Source organism: Ixodes scapularis, unplaced genomic scaffold (genome assembly GCF_016920785.2).
Source record: "Ixodes scapularis isolate PalLabHiFi unplaced genomic scaffold, ASM1692078v2 PGA_scaffold8__174_contigs__length_109621045, whole genome shotgun sequence".
Classification (NCBI taxonomy): domain Eukaryota; kingdom Metazoa; phylum Arthropoda; class Arachnida; order Ixodida; family Ixodidae; genus Ixodes; species Ixodes scapularis.
In genome coordinates this window covers 48,246,437-48,268,043 of record NW_024609883.1, presented here as the reverse complement: position 1 = coordinate 48,268,043, position 21,607 = coordinate 48,246,437, and the positions used below count along the sequence as shown (strand labels likewise).

The window sequence follows — 21,607 nt, the reverse complement described above, 5'->3', positions numbered from 1 at the left end:
GTTGATCAACATTGCGGGTAGGCTATAAGTCATGTATTTTAGTTTAGCGTTATCGATTGCTTTTTGCACACTTCAGCAGCGGCACGATAACGCAACCAACGGTGCTCGCACGTGGATAATTTTGCGGCGCGAAATAGACGTTTTTTTTTTTGTTTGAGAAGCGTTTTAGGGCTCTGGTGAACCAGGGTGACAGTGTTTTTGATAACTGTCCTTAAGCGAATGTACTGATTTGTTAGTTCATTAAGTTCGGTTTTGAAAAAGTTCCAGTTTTCTTCTACTTAACGACTCGAGAAGAATGATAAATATTCATCGAGGACAGCTGCAAAGTCAAGATTAATTTTATCAAAGTTAGCTTTGGCGTAATCTGGAATCTGCTTTATATTAGTTGATGGTTTTGGTACAGCTGCTTTTACATTAAAATGCAGTATAGAATGATCACTAAGACCTGGAAAATAGGAGCTAGGTTAAACGAGTTCAGGATGAGTTGCGAGAACAAGATCCAATACCTTCGCCGTCAATGGGGTCACTCTGGTTGGTTGAGTAACCAATTGCGTGAAACAAAAATGTGAACAGAGGCTAACAAAATCATTGCACTCAGATGCAATGATTTGACGAAGGTCCGAATATTTCTTAAGTTCGCCTCAGTGTTCATTAGTGTGGTGAAGCCTCAGTAGACTGTTTCCTTCCGTCACGTGTTTGAAAGCCTGTTTACTCCACAACACACGGTCGCGTACTTTCGAGTTCTTGGATGGGGAGGAATCACGGAAAAACGTTTTTCTTTCTTGTCTGTCTCGAATCACATTCAAAGTGACGACTACTTTGTAACTGACAAGTGGTTTCTTTCTAAGGATGTAGAAGAGTGGACTGGAAACGACTGACGAGGTGTTTCATTGGAGGGAACACCAATGTTGCAGTCAAGCGAATGGGAAGGTTCGATGGCTGCTTTTCTTGCGTTTGGTTGTGTTCGATTAGCCTCAAGATTGAGCCATTCACGCCGGTCGGTGCGTTGGCTATTCATCTTGGCTGCTTTTCGCCGAAAAAGCCTCTGGACGACACCGAAGGGGTTGGGCTGATTTCGCAATTACTTGATTCCGGAAAACCTGCTCGCTGCGAACGATTAATGAGGGGAATGGCCTGCTTTCAAAAGGTGGGGGACGCGTCTCGCAAAGTTAGAAGTTGTCACGAAATTATGACCTATCGCGCCTCCAATATTTATGTTATACCCCAGTCGAAGCCAGCAGCAATATACGTCTACATTGCTCAGGTTGCCCGGCCACAAAAAAATGCTCAATTTCTTCGTTTAGGATCCGAAGTTAAGTTCAATGTAGAGAGGTTCTGCGTGAATCTCCGATGAAGACTGTCTTCAGTTTGTCCGCATTCGTCTCCGTGCTGTCGGGTAGAACCATTTGGCTGAGCTTAAGTAGTATTTCTCTGTCTGTCAAATATACTTTTAATCAGCAGTTCACCTAATAGCTAGTCAACTAAGCTCATATTTCAACCCGACGAATATACCAATATCGCTTGGACGTGGTACGTAATATAATACACAACCCGCATATTCGTCAAAATGACTTCTCGACTGCTACTGAAACCTGGATTGAAATACGAGTACCAGCTGCTTAGTGGGGCGCCAGCGGGTTTTTTAACATGCTCCTTGCTTCAAGAAGCGCTTGTTTAATTTTCGTAATTTTCCTACAGCCTGTGTTGTTGACCGAGCAGACGACTGGAGGTGTTTCTTAAACGCGGATACGCACAAAAGCTCGGTTTCTCGGACAGACAAGTCGCATGGTCGAGGCATGCGAGTTAGCTGAAAGTTACTCTCGGCGGAACAATTCTGTAGTCATTTCTGCTTTCCTTAGCTGATCGAAACTGATTAGAGTCTATTACTGTCTCTCCGGAGCCCATTTTTTCGGTTTTGAACGAAATCTCAGAAACAAGTTTGACATAAAAAGAACAAAAAGCACCGGAAAGACGAAACTGTGCCCTGCAAGTTCATGTGCACTGGCTACACTTAACCGTCGCATTTCAAGTACCTATAAAATAGGGCATTAAACAAAAGAAATATGTTAATTTGAATGCGCCACCCGTTCAGTCGGCCGGCCGAGCCGACGCGATCTGTTCCCAGTAGGGGTGTCGCGAACCGGCCGAGGTTCGAGTTCGACCAGGTTCGACTTTTTCCAACTTTTAGTGGAAATTCGACGAACCTTCTATTGAGGTTCGACTCGTGTGCGCATGCGCTGCAGGCTGTCCAGTTGGCTTCGGATTGGATGGTGATGGCTAAGGCATGAACTAAGGGCACCGCTGATTGGCTATTTCAGTTAATACAGTACAGAAAAAAATTAAGTTATTAACTTCTGCAGCGACTAGAATTGGTTTCTTTTAATTGCAACTGTTCCAAAAAATAAAATAACCCTTTGCATGAAAAAAAATTCTCGAAACCTAGACATGCTTGTATCAAGGTCTGGTCAATCTGCTTGTATCAAGGTCAATCTGGTGAAAAGTTTCGAAGGTTCGTCGAACCGTTTCGACCCAGTCGAGCCCCGAGAGTTCGACCTAAAAATCCGGTTCGACAAAAGTTCGCGACACTCCTAGTTCCCAGCCGCTATGTTTGTTTGGTGGTGGCGCCCCCTATAGGTTGCTGGAGTCGCGAATAGGGGGCGCCCATCAAAATGGCTGTCATCTGGATAATCATCGTATAACAGCCGTACGAGGTTGGCTCTGCGACGCGGAAGTAATTCTAGTTTTCCTATAAACGAGCAGTATTAGAGTGCGTTATTTTTTCCCGTCAGGAAGGTGGAAGCAAGGACCTTTATTTTGAGGACGATAATCCAGGAACTAGGGAGCGCTATTCTCACAATGCGGTACCACCATCGCTGAAAGTCGCGAATATCCTCCCCATACTAGCATCTCAACTTCTTCCTTCGTCAGCCTCAAGAAGGCCGCCATTCGTTCCGTCACAGGTGCCACACACAGAGAGAAAACTGGTGCTGCAGAACCCAGGATTTCTGCGCTCAATCCCCACCCGTGTCCGTTTTGATCTGGATGATCGTATCGGCGTGACGCACTGCGTACTGCGTGACGCACGTTAACGACCCTAGGCAAGCAGTCGTACTGCACTGGCTAAATTCAACAAAGGATAAAGGGCGATTCACACACTTGCGTCGAGTCCTACCGAACGCGAGGGTTGCTATGACATCAACTGCGTCGGCTCAAACAAAACCGGCTGAAATCCCATTTTGTTGTAGTCGACTCAGCTGTTGCGATAGCAACCTCCGCACTCAGTGGGATTCAACCGCAAGTGTGTGAATCGCCCTTCACTATGTCACGATTCACTAGCAGAATAAAGTCCTGCTGTCTATACTAACGATTAATTTGTTTTTCTTTTTTTGCCCCGCACTGCTATGATGATAGCGATAAAAAGGTGGCCAATCTGAATTTCGAAAAGGGAAAGACTCAAGTTTTCGTAATCGTTTTTTCTCGTCACCGACGTCAAGTGGAAAAGTATCCGGCGAAAGGTCAACACATGCTTATCCCGCGTGCAAACTGATACAGTCACGTTGCTGGACAAACAAGCAGAGAAGAGAGACGGGTTTTTCCCTTCCTCTTCGTGCATGTTGTCGCAGCATCCTTGGGCGGTAGTGCTTGAGAAGAGAGGAGATTAGCCTGCTAGTCAAGGTCGGGTCGAGAGCCCGTTGGCAATGCGTGAGGCTCATCTCACGTCAAGGCTGCGCGGGGGCTGATGGCAGGCAGAATTTGGGCAGGGGATGCGTTCGTCACTCCTGCCATAAAAAAAGCGGAGGCGGGATTTAGTGAATAAGTAAAATACGTCAAACTGGAGGTCATTTGGCCGCTGGAGAGTGCAGCGAATGCACAAGGTCATCTACCGGGTTTATCGGTAAAAAAAAAAAGGATTAGACGTGTAAAATGTTTCATAACTACTGCCGTTCGGACTATCGCCATTACAACAGACTACGTACATAATGAAGGTTTTGTTCATATGTTTCATGCCATCTATAGACTCTTTGCAGCGGTTGTTCGTGGGCGCCGCCATAACCGACCTTCAGTTTTTGTTTCCTCTTATTCCGTTCACTTCACTTGGTCATTACCGCAACAGACCAGGCCTTTGCCATCTTAGATTCTACAATGTCCTTCTCCCAAGCATTGACCTTTATGGAGGCTCGTCAACACCTGCCTCAGTGGCTCGAAATCTCGGTAAGACAAGAGAAGGTCAGCAATGGCGGCTGTAATATAGGCGCGTGAGTAAAGCGTCTATAGGGAACCAAAGAGATGTGTTCGGCATTTCCTGCTTTATAATTTGCAGCGCTGCATAAATCGCACCGGGCGATTTATCCCGCCTCCAGGCGATATAAACTGCCCTTTTCACGAAATGGTGGGTGTATGTATAAGTCGTGTCTTTGTGCAAAGTCGTACTCAAATATTTGCACGATCGGCGCGGCGAAGCTACATTGAAAAGCCCGCATTTGTATATCGTAATCGCGAAGTATGCGCAAGCGGGTGCCAATTTCAAATCAAACGAAAAAGAAAAGAGAAAGAAAACGCACACAGGTCGCGTTGTTGTATAGAACGCATCGACGGAAATAAAGAATACAGCGGAAAACATGATTCTCGGCGTACAACTGCTTCTTGGTACTGCAGCAAAGAGCGGAAGAACATTGTGGCGTGCAGCAATTCGAAATAAGCGACAACTCTTCTTTACAGCCGATGCCGCTGCGTGAGCCAACGGAAATGTCAAACGCGCGCCTGCCACATACCGGTGCACATGCGCAACCCCGAAAAACAAAAACGCCCATTGCGGTACGCATAGCCAATGTTCAGGGTAACACCATGTTACAACCGTAGTGTGCTGGCCAGATCGCTCCTCGTTAGCTTGGAGGTCGCCCTAGTTCGTGACATGCTGCAGCTTCTAGATCCCAACAGATTTCGCTTTGATTTCGGGATATTTTTCGACAGGATCAAAAGATTGTGAGCACACGTGCAGTATTTTTAAATGGAAGGTACCCCCGAGGACAGTATGAGTTTGAAACACCCGATATCCAGCCTTTTTTTTTCAACGTCTGCGGTCCTCCACGAGCTCTATTATCCCTCAATTGTTTAAGAAATTCCCGAGTACAGGTCTTCAACTTGGCATTCCATGCCTGGACCGGATCACAGGTCTTTCGAGAACTGGAAGGTACGCCAAAGAAGCCCACAACAGGACTCTTCCGGCCCATATTGTCCGAGACGGTTTATTCAGGCAAGGAAGCACATCAGACAAAAGACTGTCTGCAGACAGTTGTACGATGCGTTTCTTCTTTTTATAAAATTTCTACCACATTGGTCATACAAAAAGTGCGTGCAGACATGTATGAAGCAAGCATATGCTTCGAGCATGCTTGGGGCGGCGGTAATTCTCTCATGGTGCCTACAACCCAGTCTTTTATCCGATGTAGGAGTCGTGTAACTGCGCCTCTAGGGTGTCTCGTCCATCTTCTCATTTTCTTCTTCTAAGCTACGCCGTCGTCAGGTTGTCAACAAGTATAGCTCATTTCTATTGTCTTTCGTACAAAACGGCGGTTCGGGTTCTGCGATTTCGAAGAGTGCGGATAAAGCCCCTGAAACGAGCGGAAGTCACATTCGACGTGGGGTTGTGAACTCTTTGCCCGGATGTACCCATTACTGTACTTACGATTGAAGAAAAAATACACGAGTAAGACGAAGACAACACAACCACATCGTGTTGTTGTGTCGAGTGACAGCATCGCGCGAAAGATGTGCTTGTGTCGTCTTCGCCTCAGTCGTTTATTCTTTCTTCGATCTTGACCAGCACCAACACGCTCTTCGTCCTGTCATTTCGGAAGTCCGTTCACCCCTAAAGGGGTATCCACACGAAGGAGAAATTCGCCACTTTCCTCCGCGGATCGCGCATCACGTGAGACATACGTCATCCCTTTTTGACGCCTCGCGGCGCGTTCTCTTCCGTGGCGGAGGCGCGGAGGCTTTGTGCTGACAGCACGAAAGCTCCGCAAGTGCACGCGGCGGAGCCGGGGACGGAGTTTCCCGGGATGTTGACGTCACGACATCCGTCCGCGGAGTTCTCCTTCGTGTGGATACCCCTTAATGAGCTATCCACACGAAGGAGAAATCCGCCCCTTTCCTCCGCGGAGCGCGCATCACGTGAGACATACGTCATCCCTTTTTGACACCCCGCGGCGCCGTTCTCCTCCGTGGCGGAGGCGCGGAGGCTTCGTTCTATCAGCACGAAAGCTCTGCAGGTGGGCGGCGGAGCCGAGGACGGAGTTTCCCGGGTTGTTGACGTCACGACCTCCGTCCGCGGAGTTCTCCTACGTGTGGATACCCCTTGAGCACAATCGATGCCCGCGAACGACCTCCTCTTCCTCTGCGGGACCTCATCGCTGTCGATGGCGCCAACTCGGCAATCGGACCCGAGCCCGACGCCGAGCAGCGCCCTTCGACGCGTCGATTGGACACGAGGCCCAGCCGAACGATGACGTCACACCGTAATGACGTCAAAATCCCGGGTGGTGTTGCCCGTACCCAACGCACGCGCAAAAAGCAGGCTCAGGTGATGGAAGGGCGGCGTTCGATTGGTCCTGCCGGTGCGCAGCTTCCACTGCACTGTCAACTTGGGGGTCAACGACAAGCACGAGACAACAGTCACGAAACCGAAACTCCTTCCGGAGCTCGTATCGGAGGGAAGGCAAGCTGGACGCGGTTTGCGGTCAGAAGGAATCGGAGCCCACTTCTTTGTCCTGACCCATTCCCGATCGCTGGGGTTGCTCCGCCCTTAATCTCCGCGGTCTATCTCGGCTGACCGACTGCTTTGCTTAGATAGCATCGGAGGTCAGCGTCTGGAATGGACCCGCAGTCGCGGCCGAAAGGCTCTTCCGGTCCCGAGTACGTGCTTGATGTGCGTCCCCGCCGGGCCGTTATACGTGGTTTGCGCGTGGCTTCATCTTACCATGCTGGTAGTCATTGTTGCGGAGGAAAAAAAAAAAAAGGAAATTTTTGCGGTGGAAACTGCGTGCCACAACAATGGCTGCTGCTCTGATGTCTCTGAAAGGTCACGTCCTTTAACGTGCCCCGGCAAACCGTTTCGCCGACCTTCCCCGCAAGAGAGCAGCTATCGAGAAAGAGAAAAGCGTACGAGTGACAGAGCTCTAAAGAGCCGACATCGATGGTGCGGCCTCGCATTTCCGGAGTTGCGTGACGCGTTTCGTTAGCGGCGAGTGAGAGCATTTTTTCAACGTGTTTATGTTCGTTCAAGCCTTTGCGTCGGCTTTGTCCGTTTGCAGAACGTCCTTTCCCACTCGCTTCATCACGCCGCTAATTCAACAACAAGTACGACCGCCATTGATCACACCCCAAAAATTCAGTACGACGTACAGCGCACTGACGTCGAGCTAACGGCCCAAACTTTTAGGAGAGGGTTGATGAGGGTACGATATAACATATTAAACAGTTAAAGTGCGTATCAAAGACTGCAGAAGAGAAAACAGCAACAACAACACAGGCGTTACTAGGGCCAAGAAAACCCCGATTACTTTTTTTGCAGTCAGTCACACTTATATTAGCAATTTTTATAGGTTGTAAAACTCGCTATCAAGCCGCTCGTGAAAGTTGGTACCGTCGGCTCAACGTCAGTTCGCTGTACGTCCAACTGAAGTTACGGGCTGTATTATATGTGACAAGGGCTGTAAGAATATACCTTTGTTTTTGCGTGTAATACGACACGGCGACCCTTGCATTGCTTACGCAGCGCTAGAGTGTACGCCCTACCAGCGCTTTGCAAAATCGATACCACTTGATGACTTGCAAGAACTTTCAATCGCGGCTCCTGAGCCAATCGTCGAGTAATCGGAGGCTTCCAGTGCTTTCTATGTCTTACGCCATGTCATAAAGCTTTGTCATTGTTGTTGACACGACACTTTTTTTTGCGTCAAGGACTTGCGTTAGCGGCTTATTGATACTTTCTGCTCGTATAGTGCGATGGCAGCGACCCCAGAAAGATGCGCACGTATCGGCTGTTGTCATCATCGTAAGGTCGATACGGTGTTTCAAGTTCACATGTCAAAGGATGAGTACGTTCGCCGAAAAGGCTGTGGATGTCCGGACCGTTAGGGTCCACGCTACGCCTCGGAAACCGCATAAGCGAGGTGCGAAGTCAACCACCAGCATGGCGCGGGGCCCCGTCCTTGCCTATCGTAACGTCAAGTGCAATCTGCCCATACCATCCGCACTCCACAGGACGAACACATTGTGCCTAGTCGTCAGCAAAAAGAGATGTTAAAAAGAAATAAACTGGTGCGAATAACTAGTGGCAAAGAAAGCCTGCAACGTGTGCTTCGTCACTTCTATCTCTCTGGCAAATAATCTTTGTAAAAAAAATCTTGCAAAAAGAATTATTAATCTGCAGCAGTCCCATGCGGAAGTTGCCGACTAGTACCGCTTTGTTAAAAACTAAAAAAAAAAAAAGTTTACTGCACCATCAAAGTTCGACAGAAGCAAGAAAACTGCGGACAAGACCGCTTTTCGGTTTGCCCCGAAAGCGAAACACAATAAAAAAAAAAAGAAAAAGCAAGAGATACGGTTTGTATGAGTGTTGTTATCTCGTTTCCTTTTATGCTATTCGTGTAAAGCCGGGGGAAACAGAGGGTGGGGGCATCTATTTTGGTGTTGCAGCACTACCGGTCACGACAAACATCGATAAAGCTGTATCCATACCCTTTTATCCCCGCGTTATATCACCACGAGGTTCCATTGGGGAGCCGAGCCTGTCAGCGTCACGTGACACTACAGAGCCTGGAACGCGTCTTTGTCAGTCAGTCAGAGTCTTGAGAGCAAGGAAATCAAAGAAAGTGTTGCTGAGCCGGAAGCTCAATATGTCACCTTTGCGCGCCTTTGACCGCACCGGTGCGTCCTCTTTCAGCTTCCGTCCGAGCGCAGCCAAAGGCTGAGGAACGGTTTGCAACTTCGAAAGAGCGTTCCTACGCACCACAAAGTAGTCCGCAAAAGTTTTTTTTCTAAAACAACTGTTGTGTGCGTAAACATTGCACAATATTCCAGATCTGTACTGCTGAGAATGATTTGCAACTAAAGGATTTAAATATGTGAAGTTTATGTTTTTATTAATAAATGCATGTGGTTTGGTGAAAACACGTAAATCCGCTGGCAACGCCGCCGCGGCGCTCGGTTTTTCTGTGTGATTTCGTTCCCGTAATGACTGAATCATGTGCTTCCCCGCTTTCCTCACCGAGTCGTTTCAAAACGTCCTTTAGCAAAGGCACGTTTGGGCGTCAGGTGCGAGAGGTCATGATCCATGTCTACTCTTAAATTCGGCAGGAGACTCCGGCCGCGTCGTACCGCAAATCCGTTGTAAACAAGAAAAGCGTCCGGGCCACTACAATACACTGATACGCGGCGAAATCAGGGCCCCCCTTACCTGCCGATCTTATTGAACGCCGAGAAGCTGGTGGAAAGGACTGCGCCTCGAGCCCTGGTATATCCAGACAATACACAAGGAAACATCAACGGCCGGGTCATCAGGCACCTTGCGATGTGTACTTGCATCTCGAAACTATGCCGAAAGGCTGAACAAGTGGAAAGCTCGGACACAGACGCCAGTGGCCAGCCCACGTACTGACATCCCGTGTGACTAAACTTCAGAACGTGAAAGGGCACTTTTTAAACCTGTAGCAGACCATACCGTTGATACACCCGTAGCAGGCGAAATACTGGGCAAGTGCGGGCAGCGCGGACGACCGGCGGCGCAGCGGAGTGATACAAAGGTGCAGGCGAAATCGCGTGACCTATTGCCGGCGTGTGATTGGCTTCGGCCACACATAGGTTTGGCTGCGCTCGGACGGAAGCTGAAACGACCTATCCCCGCCCATACGCCACGAAGTGGCAACCTATGACGTCATGGAAGCAGGTGCATCAGGTTGTCGGACGTAGCGATCCTGGCGGTTGGTGGTAGAAGTCCCGACAAAACATGCGAGCGAACGCGGGACTCGCTGCCGTCGCGTCGTCCCAACTCGGATCTGTCGAAGCTTCCGTGGCCTGTGTCTCAAGTTGGAGCGCGACCCGTAGCAGGACAGGCATCCGCCGCATCCACCATCGCCATCTGTGACACGGCCACCAGCAGGATCGCGACCGGCGACATCGTGACACCTCCATAACGTCCTCGGGCGGAAATCGAAGGACCAGTTTTTAGGACGCGGTAGGAACGCCAGTCAGGGACGTGTTTTTCCAGGCACCGCGGTGAAACAAAGTATTCAGCGTCGGTTTAACCGCAAGAGACCAGATCGGCGTCGCCCTATCTCGACGAAGAAGGGCCCACATGCCGAACCACGCTGCTCCAACCTATCTAATGCACTTTTTCTCGCTCGAGGAAACGAAACCGAACGCACCGAACAAAACAAACGAGTAAAAAAGAAATAAAATATTAAACTAGAGGACGTCGGCGCGCGCGGCGAGAGTAGCCCTCGAGCAGCTTGGCCTGGTTCTGCGCCAGACTGGAGCAGGTCTCCAGGATCAACGCGGGCCCCGTCACGGTCGAGGCTACGCGGGCCAAGACGCACCCCTTTGGCCGCCGCTGGTTTCGTATACGCGCTTTTGCGACGACGCGACGCGTGCCACAGTCGCCGACAGCTTAAATCCGCGTTCGCACTGGTAATACATCGTAGAAAACAGTCCGTATGCAATGTCCGAAGCGTGTTCCTTTCACTGACTGCAGACATTGTCCGAGGCTAGGTGGCGCAAGCTACCGCCCGTTTCAAAGGGATATAGCCAGTAACTTCTATCCATTTTTGTACAAAAATGGAATCAAATCGGCGAATTAAAAAAAGAAATTGCGGCAGATGTATTTGAAGCACACACCTACGAAGCAAATCTGCTCGAGCTCGTGCGCAGACGTTTTTGCCACGACGGATGCGGCGGACGCCGTGTGCTTCTTTCGAGCAGTGTATGACGATGAACGATGATCTTATCGCTCGTCGTAACCTGCGAGATGGCGGCACTCCCCGATAAAAACGCCGGAGAAGAAATCGCGAACCAAGAAGAATGTAGTACGTAATAAGGCACGTCGTAAGCTGTCGGTGAGCATGGAGAACTAAAGTCCCTAAAGAGTATACATTTTTTTTTACAACGACAACCAATACAAACGACGAAACACATTAGCTGGGTCATCTGCTGTGCGCCGCTCTTCGCTTCCTAAAACCCTTAATACCGTCATGCAGTCGGCGCTTCAGAGAATGTCGCTACATGTCTCCGCGGTAATCGATCGTCGTGCTCGTGCGTGTACATCGCCGGCCTAACCCAATCACGCACAGTGAGTGCGCGCGGATCCTGCGAGTTTTGTTGCGTGCGATTGCTTTAGCCGGCGATAATCGCCGTGGCGGTGCACTTTGACACCGTCGGACCGTAGCGTTTAAGTGCGAACGACATGTAGTTAACAAAAAGTGGTGTTTGAATACGAGGTTAGAAATCACTCGAAGACGAGTGACGAGTGATTGAGATAGTCTCGAGTCGACGCGGCTGCGGAGTAGACCACTAATCGCTGGAATGGCGTTCCGAGTGTAAACCTGGCTGACGCGCGAGAGGGTGGGACTTTTCATGGCCTACGGTCATCGAAGGCGGTTGCCAAAAATTAGAACAAAAAAAGGAATGAATACAGTCGATGTGAAAAATTTATGTATTACGTACTCCTTCAGTCTGTCCCAGCGCTTGTCACCGAGAAAAAAAAAAGTGCCGAGTCACGGCAGGCACATTCTCTGCGTCGGATATTCCGCGGAAGAGAGCTACTGCTACGGCCCAGTAGACAGAAAAATGGCGGCACCCCCGAGGCGGTGATTGGAATGATCTCTAGCTGGATGTCCAAATTGACGGCGTCCATGTTGACGACTTTTAGTGGATCGGTCCGGTCCGGCGACGACGATACTTCGCCGATGCCTTTGCGCCAGCATCGTATCGTTATCGGAACGATCTATCGAAACTCGCAAGTAACGAGAAACTACTGTCGAAGTGCGGGTAGCCCAGAGCGAAAAGGCGAAAGCGCGAAAACGGGGCGTCGAATTCGGAGTCGTCCCTTTCTGTGACGCCCGCGAAACGGCGCCCGCACGCAAATGAGAGTGGGTTCTTTTGTCTCGGCGCATTTTTTTCCCTCGCGGCGTCTGCCCCGATTTCCGTCTCGCCGGCTGGGAAGCTTACCCGGTCAGCACCGGCGGTCCACCGGAAGCCCAGGAGTTGAACGGGGGCGGCGGTGGTCATCGTTGTCCCGCCGTTGGCCTCCGATCTTCGACACGCGAGCACGGCATCCTCGTTCGCGCACCAACCTCCCCCGAGTCACCACTGCCCGCTCAGTTTCCCGACACGTCTCTGAGCCGGCCGGCTTGCTTGCTAACCACACGCGGACGCGCTGGCTCGTGGCACACTGGAGGGGGGGGGGGGGGGGGGAGAGATAGGGCAAGAGTTTTGCAGCCCTCGCACCGTGACCTCGATTTCTTTTTTTTCTTTTTGTTAGGGGTGGCCCGCACCGACTGGCTTTTGCTGGGACGTCCCGCTTTGTTCGCCGCTGATCGTGCGAAAGGCTGCAACGACTGCGTGGTGGTGGAGTCGACGGATCACTGGCTCTGTTTTCGGGCGCCCGCGAACGCGCTCTTGACTTGTGGTGTGCCTTCTTCGGCGGCCGGATGCGCGTCAGCTTCGTCGTGGATCTTCTGCTGTTGAGGCGCGACCTTCGTTGTGGTTGAACGTTGGAAAGTGAGGACGTGCGATGCGTGGATGTTTCGGCAGCGGGAGGCAGCTGCCAACTACGGTTCCCCGCCGCCCCGGTTGACACGTAATTTGGCGGCCAACGATCCGATGAATACGATCCAGCAGCGCCAAAGTGCATCGTCACGGTGCTACTTTTTTTTTCTTTTTTTTTTTTTGAGGGCTTGCTACCACCAACTAAAACCAATCATGCATCAAAAAAAAAAAAAAAGGCGCGATTACGACGCATTTGCTGTGTGTGAAACAGGCTGGCTTGATCAGAGACGGGAGTCGAGCGGTTATCTGGAGCATGGTAGAATTCATTAATGCCGAATGAATCGCATTTTTACCCAAGCTGACTCTTATTCAGCCTTGAAAGAAGTGAGCGAAGCGTGCAAGGTGGATCGGCTTTCAGAACACCAGCGCCGCGAGCTTCACAGACAGCGCAACTGTGAAGTGGGAAAAAAAGCGGCAGGAGAGAGGACTCTGAGGCGCTTCGTAAAGATTTCGCGAGTTTGAGAAACAGCACGAAGAAACGGTACGAAAAGAGGACGTAGCGATGCCGACACGGTGTCGCGTGCCTGGAAGGCCCGAGACTGGAGTTAGAGCACTGCACGGGCCGGAATTTCTAGGCCCGGCTTGACCCGGCCCGGGAGAGGCATGGCCCGGCTCTAGTCCGATAGAATATTTAATTTCTGCCCGGCCCGGAAGAGGCACTGCCCGGCAAGGTTTTTACACAGGAGCTTGAGCCCGGCCCCCAACACGACCATTTCTTTTTTTTAAATATAAGCTTGAGCTTTTCCTGAGCCTGACATATTGTATACATGAGCCCAAAAAAGTTTGCAGGCTTTAACCTAAAACTGTCTAAGCACAAAGTGAGTATACTTGATTTAAATTTTTTTTAAACTTGGACCGAGTTTTTTAGACACAATAAATATTTCGACTTAGACTCTATATCTTTAAGAATATGGCCGAAATATGCACATCATAAGTAATTTTGAGAAAAAAAAAAAAACAACGAACACTGGGCAATATTTTATTTATGCATTTCTTGAAGAGATGTTGGACTTTTCGTTGTTCAACTCGTTTCACAGAGAACCTTCCTCTCTAAATGTTTCTTGTGACGAAACAATCAGAATCACGCATGTGCATCATCAAAGGCTATATAAGCATAAAATTATCGATGGTAGTAAGCTTATCTTTGGTGGCCTGGTAAGGCCCCCTGAAAAGTGGTGATGTTTTTTCTTCTTTTTAGTTTGAAAGGAGAAAAAAAGACCCTCATGTTGTACCCTGCAACTGGAATGGCCTCCTATCCGTGACCGCACTTTCCCACTATTCTGGCGGAACCCACACGTTTCCTTTTATCAACGTTTAGGCTTCCAAAGGCAAGATGGCTTTTTCCTTTTTGTTTTAACGGCGCGGTAGTGATTTTTTGCATTTCGCTCGTTTGTTTTCATTGAATCTAAAAGATCAATGAGCACACTTTTTGTTATCAACGAATTAGAATTTACGGCACACGACTGCCTAGCCGCGGCCCCGGGCCGGCACAGCCCGAAAAATATCTTGTTCAAGCCCGAGCCCGGCCCGGGCCCGAGAAAACGCCTGCTTCCCGGCCCGAACCCGGCCTGCGAGCCGGGCCGGGCTCCGGTCTTCGGGCTGGCCCGTGCAGTGCTCTAACTGGAGTTAGCGTCAGCGTCGTTCTTCATCCAATGTAATTCTGCTTACAACGCTGCGATCGATAGATCGAAATAAAAGTGAAATCATTTTCGCCACAAAATCACTTTTAATCGGTGATGATAACAGGGTTCTTCTCGTTGGAGGCGCCTCCAACCGGTTTTTGTCGTCAATGCCACAAGGAACGATGTTCCCGGAGCAGGTTCCTTATAGGAGGAACGTCGCCATTCCATGTTGCTTCAGTTGAGCTAGAACGGTAACCTGTTACGTCCTCAAAGGAACGGCACGAGGAACGGAATACTAACTTATTGCGTACCTGCAATTTTACCCGAATTTAATAGGCATTTAGGCTTTTTTTATTATTCAGCTCTTTTAAAAGGACCATGAAATGATTTTAAAATCTAATTTCATCCACCGCACGTCGTAAAAGGTGTGAAAAGAAACACAAAAACACAAAACTAGGGAGCCGAAAAAAATTATTTGCTATAGAACTTTTAAAAGAAAACTGGACTCTTTTGCGACTTCTTTCCTTCGAAAGCTCTGCCTTTTCACTACGATGCATCCGCAGAAATGGAGCACGTCAGCCGAATCCACGTCGCCTATTGGATAAGAGCCTACCTCACCAGCACCGCGATCGTAAACAATAAATAGCCGGCGAATGTTTCCTAAAAGTTTTGTTAAATAATATTCAGACCCACATTTTGTAGCATAATTAGAGATGTGTGGCGAAAATTGCCGAATTTGATGATAATGATAATGTTGAGAGCCAAGCGCCATCTATCGTGTGGTAAACGAAGCAACTACTGCGCGTGCGCAGTAGGGCAGGGCCGACAGTTACTTGGGTGACGGCGACCATTGATGGCGACCGACGAACATTTATTTTCTTTGTTTTCCTTCCTCTCAAAACTCTGACTGACTGAACGTTTATTTTTCTACGTGTTCTTCCCGCGCGTGCCGACTTCAAGCAGCAAGAAAACAGTACTTAAAACAGACCACGACGAACAAGAACGCTGGATCCACCGACTCCGACGAAGCGTATAGGCCTAGCAGGCATTCCGACTCGGCGCTGCGTTGCTTCGTCGCAAGACCGTCTGCCTACGATCGGCTGGCGTGCTAAGTGGAATATGCCCGCGCGACCCTTGTGGACCCTTCCCGTATTATAGTTTGATCACTGACCTCAATTCTAGATTAAGAGGTGAGGTCAATCTCTTCCCCTTGTTTTCCGAGGCAGTGTTGACGAACACTCGTCGAAAAGGGACTCTCGTCGATTCTATCTTCTTGTTTTGTGTGATATAGAGCTGAAATAAACGCCGTATGGATTACCTTCGTAACACGGTATGTACACTTTGTTATTGGTATGCCATTTTTATTCTGACAGACTGTACGTCACCGTTCGTGGGAGGTATACGTACAACCCCGGTCCAACCTTTCTTTGCCGAGTGTCGCGTCAGTATCGAGTTGCAATCGTAAAAGAACGGTCCCGAAGCGCTTACAAACAGCGCGAATACAAGACTTCCATCAAGCGCGCGCGTCCGCTCCGAGTGTAAACAGGCATTTACGTGGCTCTTGCTGACACTCGTAGTTCAAACGTATCTTTTTTTAACGTCGGCTCGCTCCTGCATCTCCGAGGCCGCGAAAAACGCCATCTACGTCGCTTTGCAAACGACTGACACGGGCCGGCCCTTCTGCCAACAATGACGGGGTGGTTGACTTCTGGAGTCTTCACCGGAAGACTCGCTGCACTTCCCAACAGGCATACCGGCGTATGGGACTAGTCCCATGCTGTCGCTGTAGCGCAACATATCTCATTGAATTTCGCTCAGCTGCGATGCGGCGATGAGAGGCGCCGATTCAGGAAATACGTCGGTGACATCAGCGCAGTAAAACCTACCGGCGCACCCCAACTCGTTGCCGCTAACACTCCCATTCTCCTACTGCCGAGAGAACTTCCGGTTCCGGAAACGGTCTACGTCACGGCTTGTTTTGCGGTCAGTTGGAGAGAATGAAAAAGTCGATATTTCACTAATTTTTTGTGTAGAAGTTAATAAACCGAGACGAAAACGGATGCCTGTTCGGCATTCAGTGAACATTGACGGTTTAATGTAAAAGTTATCTGGAAAAAGTAAAAAGGTCATTTCATGGTCCCTTTAAGAGGACTCGTGGGGTACCATGACGTAGAAGTATGGTGTGTACAAAGAATTTAGCAATTTCTTCAGATGTCGCAGAGGTCAGCGCGGCAGTCTCGGCGTATCTAGTTAAGTGGTCAACGGCCGTGACTATCCAGCGATGACCATGAGAAGAAACGGGGAACGGACCGAACAAATCGATTCCTACTCGTTCGAAAGGCGCACTGGTGCAAACTAATGGTTGCAGCAAACCCGCAGGGGCAGTGGTTGGACGTTTTCTACGCTGGCATTTCAAGCAGGACTGAACATATTTAAAAACAGTTGTCTGAAGCTGCGGCCAGAAGTAGCGTTGCCTAATGCGAGCGTACGTTTTGTTAAACCCCATGTGTCAACTAAAGCTAACGATGATGGGGGAAATATGATGATGCCCGATGACGACGATGAGGGTCTTCATCACAATATATATATATATATATATATATATATATCTATATATATATATATATATATATATATATATATATATATATATACATATATATATACACATATACATACATACACACACATGCATACATACACATATATATATGCACATACATACAAACACACACATATATTATACACACGTACATACACATAAACATATACGCACATATATATACACACATACATACATATGTGTGTTTTTATGCTTCGTACATTGTGCGAAGTTCACTATATCTGCAAGTGTACAGATCAAAATGAACCTGGTGATAGTTGTTTAAAAGGGATGGTAAAAGATAACGGAGACATTCTTTTCCGCAGTTTAGTCGAGTTGTAGGGACTACCCAGCTCTCTTTGTGTATTGTACAGCAACTAGAGGTTTTTATTTGCAGTTGGGAAAGATTGCGTATATTACTTGTATTTCTCTGTGCTTCTAATTTATAGCGAGCACTCAAACGATATCTGTATAGGTTGTTTGCCCTGATAACCCGAGAACGACGAAAGGAAATTGAACTTGGTGTTCCATAAGGGGCGTTATAGATGTGGCGAACATATCTCTCGTAATAAATGAATACACTGTAGGTTTGAAGATGCAGTTGTCCCCCACACTAGTTGACAATAGTTTAAGTGTGAGTAAAACAGTGAATTATAAAAAAGCAATTTAACTTGTGAGGGAAGGAGGTATCGAATGCGTCCAATTATGCCAGTAATTTACGCTATTTTTGTGAGCAAGAAGTTTACATGAGCGTCCCATAGCATGTCGGCGGAAAATATGTTACCGAGACACCTGGAATTATCTACCTCTTCTATATACGACGTGAATTAAGGAAGATTTCTGGATGTGTAGGAACGGGCTTGTTTTTGGGTCTGAATATAACCGCCTTTGTTTTTCTTTCATTTACTTGCATAGCATTAGCTGCCGACCAGTTCTCGAGTGTTTTCATTGTATTATTACACCGATCTATAAGTTCATGAATGTCATATGGCCAGAGAAAAATATGCTGGTGTCATCCGCATTTACTATAAATTTGGCTGTGGGGCTAATATGTGCAATATCGTTAAGATAAACGTTGAAGAGTATAGTGGCCCTAATATGCTGCCCTGTGGCACACCACAAAGTACTGGTTGCGCCTTTAAGCGCATATTGTTAATCTGGAAAACCTGTTTCCGATTAGATAAATAAGATTTTAGAAGCAATAAAATCCGTCCTCGGATACCGTAGCAGTTCAGATTTTCAAGCAAAATGTCATGATTTACTAAGTCAAAAGCTTTTGGAAAATCTACAAATACACCAAGAACGATGGCTTTGTTTTCAAATTGTGTGAGTATATATTGTTTTTGTTCAAGTAATGCTAGTTCACTTGATTTGTTTTTACAAAAGCCGAATTGGTGTGGCGTCAACAAGTTATACTTATCAATAAATCCCGAAAGTCTCGAGTGAAAAAGTTTTTCAAATACCTTTGAAAAAAGTGGCAGGATGGAAATTGGCCTATAATTTCCCAAATCATTTCTATCTCCCTTTATGTAAAGTGCTGTAAATCTTTGCTTTTTGCATATTTGATGGGAAGACAGCTGTCTCTAAAGAGGTGTTAAACATATCAGTGAGGATAGGCGCGATTATATCAGCTACATGCTTTACAGGCCGTATCTGGAGACCATCAATATCGCAGCTACTGCTATTATTTAGACTTTTGATTACTGATATCACCTCAGGCGCGGTGACCGGTTGTAGAAACATTGATTTGTCATTCCGAATGCTCACATATTCGAGAGCAGCCGACGAGTTACCACGTGTAGTCAGGTTTGCGAAGAAGTCATTAAAAGCGTCAGCGAATTCGGCTCCAGACAATTCCCTTCCATTCACTCGTAGTTTCGATATAGGAGCATGCGGAGAACCACGATATAATAGTTCGTTTAGTCTGGACCATAACACGTCATGGCGATTGTTTTTATCGCTAAAAGCAGAGGAGTGGTATTCTGTCCGCGCAGATCGCAGCTTCTTTGTCAATTTATTTTGGTACGGTTTAAACGTCTTCAAATCATCAGGTGCACGAGTATTCAGGAATCTGTATAGCTTGTCTCTAATTTTCATTTCTTTACGCAGTTCTGCCGTAATCCAGGGCTTCCTTGTTTTTCGACTATGTTTACGTTATTTAATAGGGAAGTGGTCGGTATATAGCTTTTTGAAAATGTCAATAAACTTATCGTAAGCATCATTCGCATCACTGAATGTATCTGTTCTGTTCCAATTTTCCCGCAGCAATGCAACGCAGAAAGAATCAAGGGCTTTCTCCGTAATTGATTGGTATAAAATTTTAGGGCCTTTGTTAGCTGCTAGTTGAGTTCTTTCGACACAAAGGAACACAGTGAGATGGTCACTAACGCTGCAGGTTATAACTCCAGCCTTAGCGTACGACTGCAAGGAATTTGTAGTAAACAGATCAAGGACGGATTGGCATTCGGCTGTGACTCAAGTCGGAACATTAATCATGTTGACAAAACCATTAGATGTTATTGCAGCGTTAAAAATCCTGGCAGCTCGGCTATTGTTACTCATGTCGATGTTGAAATCTCCTCCAGCAATTAAGGTCTTTTTGTTTTCACCAACGAAGGCCAGGAATTTATCGTAGAATTTTAAAAATATCGAGATGTCTCCATTAGGTGGCCGGTAACAAACAGAATATACTGTCTTATTTGAACACAAAGAGAGTATCAGGCCTAATCAAACTGTAACAATCAAGTGACTGACATTCAGCATTTTTGCAGAGCAGTAACGCAATTCCACCACCTCGTCCATTGGATCGGTTTAAGTAGTAAGTCATATAGTTTGGTAACCTGAGCACATCACGTTCACTCGTGCTCCAAGTCTCAGTTAACATAATGGCAGAAAGTTTAAATGAAAATTCAGTAAAGAATTCTTCCAAACAAAGTACCTTTGTTTTACAGACCTCGTATTTAAATGAATAAATTTCAGAAAAGCAGGTGGGAGCCCAGACACAAGCTGGTCAACGTCACTTTGCAAATAATAGCACTGATCGTCGTTCATGGCACATTATTTTCTAAAAAGTTCATCTGCAGCGTACTTGCGTTTCCTCCCCCCTACCACCACCCCCCTCCCCCCCAACCAAAAAAAAAAGAAAAAAAAAGAAGCGTTGCACACTTGAAAGGTTTGAGAGGTCGCATTGAGAGAAGATTCCCACCTCAAAAAACGGCGGCGCTAATCAGTCAAGTTGGCGCCGAAACGGCTCCCGGGATGCTCTCCTAATCCCCGTGCAGGGGGACGGCGTTCTCCGATGATTCACCCCTTCCCCCGGGATGTGCATCTAGCGGGGGAAACTGCTCGGCCGTTTGTGGCTTTTGCCGCGCACTTTGGCGTGTGACCTTGCTTGTCCCCATGGAGCTTGCCCCTTGTTCTGGTGGGCGCGTTTTCCCCGGAGCGGCTGCCGGCGCTGGCGGGTTGGTCAGCCGCTGCGGTGGGGCTGCCTCCGTTGGGGCGCGTGCAACGTCCATGGCCTGTTCTTCCTCTACGGGCTCCTCTTCACTGCTTTCTTCGGGTGTTCCCGCCTCCGTTCGGTTTGAGACGGGTGCATCCGCTCGTCCCGCCTCGTCCGTACCGTTCGATCCGCTTCCGGTACATTCCCCGTTATCCAGGAGGTCACTTTCTAGCGGCATGCTCGCCTGGCACTTGGTCTTGGCGGCGTACCTGGGCACACACTCCGATTCCAAGTGGCCGTAATTTCTGCAATGACGGCACCAGGACGCCCGGCATTGCCTTCGCATGTGCCCCAGTTGGCCGCAGCGGAGACAGATCGGCGGTCGGCCTGGGACATATAGAAGGACAGGATATCCAGCCACTTTCCACTGATGTGGTAGGTCGTCCTTTCCTTTTCCCTCCTTCATCGTGATTGTGACAAACCTTGTCGACGTTTCGACTTCGTATTCTCCACTTGCAGACTTCCATTTTTCCCTGCAAAGTTTCGTCGCGTTTCCATACTCCACGAGGGCCTTGCACACCTCTTCATCGGTTACGAACGTGGGGAGCCAGTCGACTCGTACCACGGCTTCTTTTAAGTTGGGGTCAATGAAAATGCACCGTTTTCCTTTCACCGTAATCTCCTTCGGAGCGACGAGGCGTTCCTTATTGTCAGTGGAGTCCAGCGTGCAGACCCACTCGTGATTGAACTGGAAAGCTCCCAGTCCAACCACGTGCTTCATGCCGACAGTTTCCTCAAGTGCTTCGGCGAAGTCTTGCGTGCGATAAGGCCTACCTTGAGGGTCGACCCTCGAGGTAGGCCGTGTAGAAACACCGACTCCGCCAGCGTCTTTCCACTCGGTAGCATAGGCATGATCATTCAGTAGGCCGCGGAGGCCTGGTTGGCCGCCGTGGCGAGGGCAGCCGCTCCGTTGAACATCGCTCCTGTCCCGGGGAAGACGGAAGGGGACGTCCGTTCCCCACATGCGCTGCGGGGCGTGTGATGGCGGAGTGTTCCCTGTGTTGGCCCCGCAGTCAGCGCGCTGTGGCAGGGTGATCGGACAACAAAGTGGCCAACACG

General features: G+C 48.4%; 1 protein-coding gene and 1 pseudogene across 1 annotated transcript in view; both read right to left on the bottom strand.

The window, feature by feature from the left end:
* LOC8032121 (ABC transporter G family member 20) overlaps positions 1-12,887 on the bottom strand; it is a 68,774-nt gene extending 55,887 nt beyond the window's left edge. The window contains exon 1 of the mRNA XM_029972378.3: positions 12,226-12,887. Coding sequence (XP_029828238.2) covers positions 12,226-12,285 — 60 coding nt within the window. The 5' untranslated portion in view covers positions 12,286-12,887. The remainder of the gene's footprint in view (positions 1-12,225) is intronic.
* A 7,428-nt stretch (positions 12,888-20,315) lies between these two features.
* LOC115313608 lies at positions 20,316-21,406 on the bottom strand (annotated as a pseudogene).
* Between the last annotated feature and the right edge of the window lie 201 nt (positions 21,407-21,607).